This window comes from Oncorhynchus kisutch, linkage group LG7 (assembly GCF_002021735.2).
Source record: "Oncorhynchus kisutch isolate 150728-3 linkage group LG7, Okis_V2, whole genome shotgun sequence".
Taxonomy (NCBI): domain Eukaryota; kingdom Metazoa; phylum Chordata; class Actinopteri; order Salmoniformes; family Salmonidae; genus Oncorhynchus; species Oncorhynchus kisutch.
In genome coordinates this window covers 14,736,402-14,745,116 of record NC_034180.2, presented here as the reverse complement: position 1 = coordinate 14,745,116, position 8,715 = coordinate 14,736,402, and the positions used below count along the sequence as shown (strand labels likewise).

Sequence of the window (8,715 nt, the reverse complement as noted above, 5' to 3'; positions counted from 1 at the left end):
CGTCATTGGCTTTGGTACTCTGATTGGTTAGGGATGATCCAATCACTGATGACTGTTTTGGCCAACGCCTCTCATTTTGAGGTCACCATAAACCACTTAAATTATGGCAGTCTCTAACCATCCAACCTTTTTATGCTAGTAAAGTACATGTCAGATAAAACAAAATGTAATGAAAGGCCTGATGTTAACAGAACATTTGTCAGTAAACTTTCCAAATGTTGACAAGGTGATCTTTTTGTGGCAGTAAAATTAATTATACGAGAAATGTCAGTGGAAACGCTTTTATGAGCAAATATGTATATAATAACAAAGTAAACTTGGGAGTCATGTGATGATATGTTTTGTGTGGTCCTCCCACTATGACCTGTCAAGAGAGCATACAGTTTAAATAACAGATGAAATAAATTTAAATTTAGGAAATCCCAGTGCTACCACAATTCAGCTATTGCACTCTAATAAAAGACAGGGTAACACATCTGTTGTAGCCTACAATGGATAAATAACTTCAACTCATTATCAGTGATGTTGAATGCGTTATGAAGGTTATTAATGACACTGCAACACTCCAAGGTCTGTTTTGACTTGTCTACCCCTTTCAAGTAAATTGTTACTGTTATATTCACAATCACAACTAGTGATTGTTATAGGTCTATTCAGTCTCAACATGTTAAAAAAGTGTTAATTAAGGTATTTTTAAACAGGTGTCAGTTTCCTTAATAAAACAGATAAGAGTAGCAGATAAAATTGTGCTACAGTTGTGCTTATTTGTATGTTCTTCTATTAAAAAGTTATTTAAAAAAATAAGAAAAATAAAAATACATTTTATTTTTATTCAATAGTCGGATACAGTACAATAAAAAAAAAGTAAATATACTATATTGTTTTAAAAACAATACAAGCTAAGAGGAAATTGGTGAACAGGAAAAACCTAAATTGAGATGCTGAACAGAATAACCATTTACGTGTGCCCTTATCAGTTGCTCTCTTCATGTTCTATATTTGTCACAGCTATTTCAAGTGCTCAGGATATTTCGCTTTGATGCCATCTATGAAATTCCTCTTAACTCCTAGTTACATATCGGAGAAGAAATTATTCATGGAAAGGTCTGCATCACGAGCACCAAACAGTGCTAATGAAACTGGAAACCTATGAGACAGACTACATATTCTGATGAAATATTATACAAAAAAGGTCTCAAAATCAGCACCAATCCAGAAATGAGCATTATATAATATTTAATTGTGACCTATAACCCTAAGTAAACAGACATATGGAGCAAAACGTGTGTATATATATATATATATATATATATAAACAAATATATATAAAAAAATCAGTCCATGATGTGATCTTATGTTTAATTTTTGTTGAAGGCAAATGCTGAGAGCTTGGCTGAGGTGTCTACGGGCTTTTTCTTTTTGGCACTGGTCTCGTCTGCCTCACTCTGTCCGTTCTTGTCTCCCCTGCTCTCTTCTTCTCCTCGCTTTCGTTTTTTCATATCCGCCACATCTCCAGACTGTCCTTTTGCCCGCTCTGTCCAGGTCTGAACAAAAAAGAAGAGAGAAAATCATAATAGTAATAGTCAATATTTCTCTTCACAAGAGTCTTCAATTGGAATTCAATTGCAAACCAAATTCAAATGTGACATTTGTATCATACACAGCTTGACAACAAAGCACACGAACACACACATGGTCCCCAACTCAGCCATGCAGTTTTAAATTGCATCCTGTTATGTGTAATCACTATTGGCAGACAGGGACACTTCTTGTTCAGCAGCCCGGCAGCCTTTTCTCCTTGTGTTTCTCTCTGGGAAGAGACAAAAGGCCTGGGTAGCATCCCAAACGGCACCCTAATTCCCTATATAGTGTAATACTTTTGAACAGAGCACAGTGTGCACTATATAGGGAATAGGGTGCCATTTGGAACGCAGGCCTAGAAGTAAATGGAGCCGTGATGAGTCATGAAGCGGAGCGCGTGGCGGCGGGCAGGGCCCACTCTCCGCGTTCTCACAACCTCCCACTCCTATTCTTCACACCAGACTCACTGAATAGTAAATACAAGCCTTAAATGTGCCCCCAGTCGCCTGCAGTATATTTACTGGCTAATTTACAACCATACACACCAACACACACCCTTTAGGAATCATTACCATAAGATCAATACACTGTGCCCACTACCCACAGACACACTGGGTTTCCAAGCAACAGGCATATAAAGCCTCCATCTCTCTCTGATCCCCTTTTCCCCTCCTTTAGGCTATGCGGAGTGTCATCCACTCCCTCCGCTGAGTGGCTTGGTGTGTGCAGGGTCACGAACAGGTCCTCAACACAGGGGAACACCGATACAAATGCAGTGTGTGTTTTTGCAGGTTACTCTATCACAAAGGTAAAAGGCAAGTAATAGCACTATAGAATAGACTGGGGTTTAAAATAGGGCTAGATATGTGCACGAGGGGAGGTCGGGATGGCAACAGCCAAGCACCTGCCTAAATATGTCCAACCATGACAGTGACCCTTCAAATTTGATTATATTGAAAACCTGTCTGTCTTTTAGAGAGGGGAGGGCAGGTGTGCAGGTCAGAGTCCAAATTGAGCATAAAACTGAGCAAAAGCCAGTCAGATCTACCACAAAATATATCCTAGTGAATTACATTTGAACCAAGACCTCACATAGTGAGGTAGCAAATCAAATAAAACTTTATTTGTCACATGCGCCGAATACAACAGGTGTATACCGTGAAATGCTTACTTACAAGCCCTTTAACCAACAGTGCAGTTCAAGAAGAGTTAAGAAAATATTTACCAAACAAGCTAAAGTAAAAAATAATAAAAAGTAACAATGAAATAACAATAAAGAGGCTATATACAGGGGGTACCGAGTCAATGTGCAGGGGTACAGGTTAGTCAAGGTAATTTGTACATGTAGGTAGGGGTGAAGTGACTATGCATAGATAATAAACAGCGAGTAGCAGCAGTGTACAAAACAAATGCAAGGGTCAATGTAAATAGTCCAGTGGCCATTTGATTTGATTGTTCAGCAGTCTTATTTATGGCTTGGGGTGGCTTATGGCTTAGGTCCTGGATGGCAGGAAGCACTACCCTCTGTAGCACCTTACGTCAGATGCAGAGCAGTTGCCATACCAGGCAGTGATGCAATGCTCTCGATGGTGCAGCTGAATAACTTTGAGGATTTGGGGACCCATGCCAAATCTTTTCAGTCTCCTCTTCACGATTGTCTTGGTGTGTTTGGACCATGATAGTTCGCTAGTGATGTGGACACCAAGGAGCTTAAAACTCTCAACCCGCTCCACTACAGCCCCGTCGATGATAATGGGTGCCTGTTCAGCCCTCCTTTTCCTGTAGTCCACGATCAGCTCCTTTGTCTTGCTCACACTGAGGGGGAGGTTGTTGTCCTGGCACCACACTGCCAGGTCTCGGACCTCCTCCCTATAGGCTGTCACATCGTTGTCGGTGATCAGGCCTATGATGGTGGTGGAGGGAGTCGTGTTTGGCCACGTAGTCGTGGGTGAACAGGGAGTACAGGAGGGGGCTAAGTACACACCCCTGAGGGCCCCCCGTGTTGAGGATCAGCGTGGCAGACGTGTTGTTGCCTACCCTTACCACCTGGTGGCCGTCCGTCAGGTAGATCGACAACTCAGAGTTTTAAATGTAGAAAAAAATAGCACTGGTAGTCAGCGATACTGAGGTCTCCAAATATTAACATTAACCACTTTCACTTCTTTTTAACCAAAACCTCGGTCACACCAGTTGTTAAAGCACACAGTCTGGAATGTAGTAACCCAACCATTTAGGAATTCGGTTCCAAGCCAGCAGATTGAGGAGCAGTTTGTTTGCAGCATGCAGTGTCTGCCTTCTAGCACTGTTTCATATGCTTTCAACACTTTGGTTACCATTGGAACCCCATTCCATTTGACATATGTCGCAACGGACTAAATATATTGACCAATCTTGTGGAATATATGATGGATACACCACAGTGAATAGTGTTGTTGTGTATGTGTGTATGTATAAGCCCACACCAACACAGATGGACATAAGTCTGTATACAGCCTGGGGTTAAGGGAGCGTTAGCCTGGAAATGGTAATTATCACTCATTCCAACGCGTTGGTGAGGACCACTGACAGCGACAACAGGGTTCTTTCATTCCATCACGTCCCGGGCAATTCTACATTTACAATATAAAACCACACCAATTTGACAGGTTGTCTTAAAGGCTTTATTTAATGGCATGGTCTTTTGGAAAAAATATTTAAATTGTATTTGAGGAATTTCAATACTGTACATGCTGCAGTAAAAAATTAACTTGTGTTGTACAGGTTTTTATTTTAAATTTAACTAGGCAAGTCAGTTAAGAACAAATTCTTATTTACAATGAAGGCCTACCCCGACCAAACCCTCCCCTAACCCAGACGACGCTGGGCCAATTGTGCACCGCCCTATGGGACTCCTGATCACGGCCGGTTGTGATACAGAACCATGGCTCGAAACAGGGTCTGTAGTGATGTGCCTTAGACCGCTGTGCCACTAGTGAGCCGGTTAAGCAGCTTCCAGCCTTCTAGCAATGTTTTGGGAATTTCCTTTCAACTTAGACAACCAAGTGAGAGGAGTTCCTTACTAATTAGTGAACTTAATTCAACAATCAAGTACAAGGGTCGAACAAAAACCCGCAGAGACTCGGCCCTCCATGGAATGAGTTTGACACGTGGTGTAGATGAAGGGGCAGAGACAATTGAGACATGGATTGGGTATGTGTGCTATTCAGAGAGTGAATGGGCACCGAAATTAATATGTGAAGAACTGCAACGCTATTGGGTTTTTCACGTGCAACAGTTTCCCGTGTGTATCAATAATGGGTCACCACCAAAAGGACATCCAGCAAACTTGACATACCAGTGGGCCATTGGAGTCAACATGGGCCAGCCTTCCTGTGGAACGCTTTCGACACCTTGTAGAGTCCATGCCCCACGAATTGAGGGCAAAAGTGTGTGTGTGTGGGGGGAGATGAGAGGACTCTTCAATAGATACAGGGGATTTTGGATTAACTGTATGTGTTTGATAAATAAGAAGTATCTAAAGGGGCATTTCTGCCTTGTCACATGGGAATAAGGGGTCTTTCTTGCGGGATAAAGATGCTTCATCACTTTTAGAGTGCGCTTGTTAAGTATTTGGGCAGTAAAAAAAAAGATGGGCTCTATACTCCAGCAATTTCGATTTGAGATCAAATATTGAATATTAAGCACAAAAACAGAATGTCACCAAAGATTTGGGTGTATTTTCATTCATACATTTTCAACAGTGTGTTTTGGGTCTTGTATTGCTAAAAGTTGACGCTCCGCCATCACAATGAGTCTGGAGGCATTTTCTTGTACGCGCGCAGAGTAGATGTTACTGAACACTTGATTATAGAACCAGGTCATTTGAATACACCACATGAATCAAGTAGATAAATAATCTCTCTCACAGACAAAAGTGTCATAGCACCACGTGTTAATTAAGGAAGCACACACACACACACACACACAAGGTGTGTAAGGTGTCTTACCAGCCGGTCGTCTGCAGACAGGGTCCTGAAGCGGCCAATGGCCTCCTTGATGACATCCGTCTCCTCCAGATCGGGGTTGTCAGCCAGGATGATCCTCCTATTATCCTCCAGCCACAGCTGGAAGCCCGACTTGTGCCTGACATACACACCTTACATTAATTGTCGTACACCTAGTCTCATTCACTCTGCACCGGTTTCCGTTATGGGCTCAATACACTCTACGCACAAAAGTACCTCAAACTACATAGAGAGCGACGCAAAAGGAGCACCGTCACTCCATTTAGAATGGAATGAAGGTGGCCTGTGTGGTTCCAGCGGTTCCAGCCACTGGACACATGTAAGCCAGAGGGCATTAGTTCAAATCTGGCCCACTCACCCCATATTTTCAACACTCTTCAATAAAGCAAAATAATTCAAGGAGTGGAACTGCCCCACTGATTAATAATGAATAATAAAATGTGAAGACCTTTTCCCCCCGTTATAATTTGCATACATCTTCTCCGGTGATTGTGATTTTGAACAGTACTCATTACTCACTTCTTATTCTCAACATTTTCTGCTGGTGAGGCTGGAGGCGGTGCCTCGGTCTGTTTCAGCTTACACACTGCCGGCTCCCGCTCCTCCGCTGCTTTCTTATTGGCTGCTTTGGGAGCGTTCATGTGCAGCAGTGTAGACTGGGTCTGCAGAAGACAACAGCGTGTTTAAGTCACCAGCAGTCCAATGCATTGCACCGTAATGCTTATGTCAACACTGTCAAACATGTAAACGCTGTAATACTCAGAACCATTTATTCAGATTCAGATCCATTTATTCCCACACAACCTAAAGGTTGGTGGTATTTGATCACTCACTCTCCTAACATTTCTTAAGCTTCTATCTGACTATTGTGTTGTACCTTGGTCTTGGGTCTGGGAGCCAGAGGCTTAAGGAAAGGTGTTTTGTTCAGTTTCCCCGTGGAGCCGGAGCTGCTCAGCAGAGCAGTGGGCTTCTTGCTGGACGACATCATGCTGTCCAGGACGTTTGTCACCCTGTTCTGACCCCCCGCCGAACCCGACCTCCCTAACCCGCTGCTCACCTGAGGTCAAAACCAAAGTATGATGGGTCACATGTTATGTATTTAACACATTCAATAGATACTTTTAAGCAAGAAAATGACACTTCCTTTCTAGTAAGGGGTCTCTCTCGATATTGGTTTAACCCGCCCAAAAAGCACAAGTGACTTACCTTGAAAGGATTCACACGTCCTTCTTTGCTTACTGTAAGGAAGGAAAGAAGGCTAATGTTTAACAACGTGTGATAATGTCACGTATAACAACAGTCATTGCCAAGTATATTCTTGGTGTTAACAAGCGCTTCCCTTAGGTTTTGTCTTAGGCAAGGTTCAGGGCACCCCAAAGGGTCCCAACATTTAAACTGAAAAGTATCTAGATGGGGTGCAACAGACTTAAGAGTGTGTGTAGCATACAACTATGTGTTTATGTACCCATTGGGAACACTTGATTTAAGATTCATAAGGATGGCAGTGGACCATTGACTAGTGTATCCAGGAGAACTGAATGGCATTCCATGAATGCGTGTGCTCACCAGGTTTGGGAGAAGGTTTCTCAGGTGATGCAGCAGTCCCTTTAGCGAAGGGATTTAGACCTACAGGGTAAAGACAAGTCAGAGATTTTTATACAACAATGCACATAAACTCTATGTAAACAAGCCTGAAGTTTACTGTCTTAAATTGTGTTTAAAAACACAATGCAGACCTGCGAACCTTGACATTTTTTTATGACTACCACTTCAGTGCGGCACCACTGGACCCCATGACAGAACATGTGCGACACCCACACTGCTCATTTTTATGCTGATGATACTGTTATTTACTGTTGTGCCTCGTCTCTTACAAAAGCTTTCCAGAACTTGCAGACCAAAGCCATACCTTGTGTCAATTGAAGCTTATCCTCAATACTGACAAAACTAAACTAATGGTGTTTTCTAAATCAAGAAATAGACCTCTGAACTTTCTACCTTACTACCTGTCAGGGCAATGAGATTGAGACTAACCTCTTAAATATCTTGCATTTTAATTGATGACGGCCTCTCTTTAAAGTTGCACATTCAACAACTTACAAAAAAATTGAAGCTGAAATTGGGATTTTATTTTAGGAATAAGACCTGTTTTTCTTTTTGAAGCCAGAAGCAGGCTAGTATCAGCTATATTTCTGCCTTTACTAGACTAAGGGGATATTTTATATATGAATGCTTTCGCTCAGTGTTTGAGATCAATTGACACCCTTTGAGATTTATTTTAATTTTACGCACCACTGCACTTTGTATACCAGGGTTGGCTGGCCTTCTCTAGTCACTAGTAGGCTCAGTCACTGGTATACTTTTATTTACAAAGCCATTTTGGGTTTACTACCTTTTTATTTGGGCATTTTTATTGTTCAGAAATGTGGTGGGTACTCTTCGTTCGCTGGACTTTATCCTGCTAGCTGTTCCAAATGTCTGAACTGAATTTGGTAAAAGGGCTTTTATGTACTCTGCGCCATCATCTTGGTGCGCCTTGCAAAATACTTTTAAACTGTGAGAACCCGATTGGTATTTTTAAATCACTGATGAATGATCTTGAGACTGATTCCCTGACCTTTCAATGTTTTTCATTTGCTGTTTTACGATTTTGTTATACTCTTGTGAATTCTGTTTTTTATTAGATTACTTGTAGATTTAAATGTTGTTTGTCTGTAATTTTGTAATGACTTGGTGCTGCCTATCTTGGCTAGGACGCTCTTGAAAAAGAGATTTCAAACCTCAATGAGCACTTCCTGGTCAAATAAAATTAAAAATAAAAAAATCTAACCAATGCACATTTTTTTTGCCTAATAATGCTGTTGGCCGAACACTGACTCAGTAGAAATGGTAGGCTATAGACTGTTGTGGGTACTTGGTAATTGGCTGCTCTTCAGTAGCTAACTAGAAATATATGTTTAAAATGTACACGTGTGTAATCCTTAGTCCAAAAACAAATAGCTAATAAAATAGCTATTATAGCCAAGACACTGCCTACAATAGCAGCCAATGTGTGGTGTTCAAGGTAGGTCTACATTCCATGAGACTTCTGAAAACATTATGCAGGGCTTGATACTGCAGGGCAGAGGTC

General features: G+C 41.6%; 1 protein-coding gene across 4 annotated transcripts in view; it reads right to left on the bottom strand.

Annotated features, from left to right (window-relative positions):
• Positions 1 to 801: 801 nt before the first annotated feature.
• Positions 802 to 8,715, bottom strand: part of wdhd1 (WD repeat and HMG-box DNA binding protein 1) — a 45,588-nt gene continuing 37,674 nt past the window's right edge. For 2 of the 4 annotated variants that reach the window (XM_031828519.1, XM_031828517.1), the window contains exons 21-26: positions 7,152 to 7,211; positions 6,792 to 6,823; positions 6,463 to 6,642; positions 6,105 to 6,247; positions 5,568 to 5,703; positions 887 to 1,544 (exon numbers count right to left, since the gene is read on the bottom strand). In XM_031828519.1, coding sequence (XP_031684379.1) covers positions 1,359 to 1,544; positions 5,568 to 5,703; positions 6,105 to 6,247; positions 6,463 to 6,642; positions 6,792 to 6,823; positions 7,152 to 7,211 — 737 coding nt within the window. In that variant the 3' untranslated portion in view covers positions 887 to 1,358. Of the gene's footprint in view, positions 1,545 to 5,567; positions 5,704 to 6,104; positions 6,248 to 6,462; positions 6,643 to 6,791; positions 6,824 to 7,151; positions 7,212 to 8,715 lie in introns of all 4 variants that reach the window. The other 2 variants (XM_031828518.1, XM_020474947.2) reach the window with 2 other exon arrangements.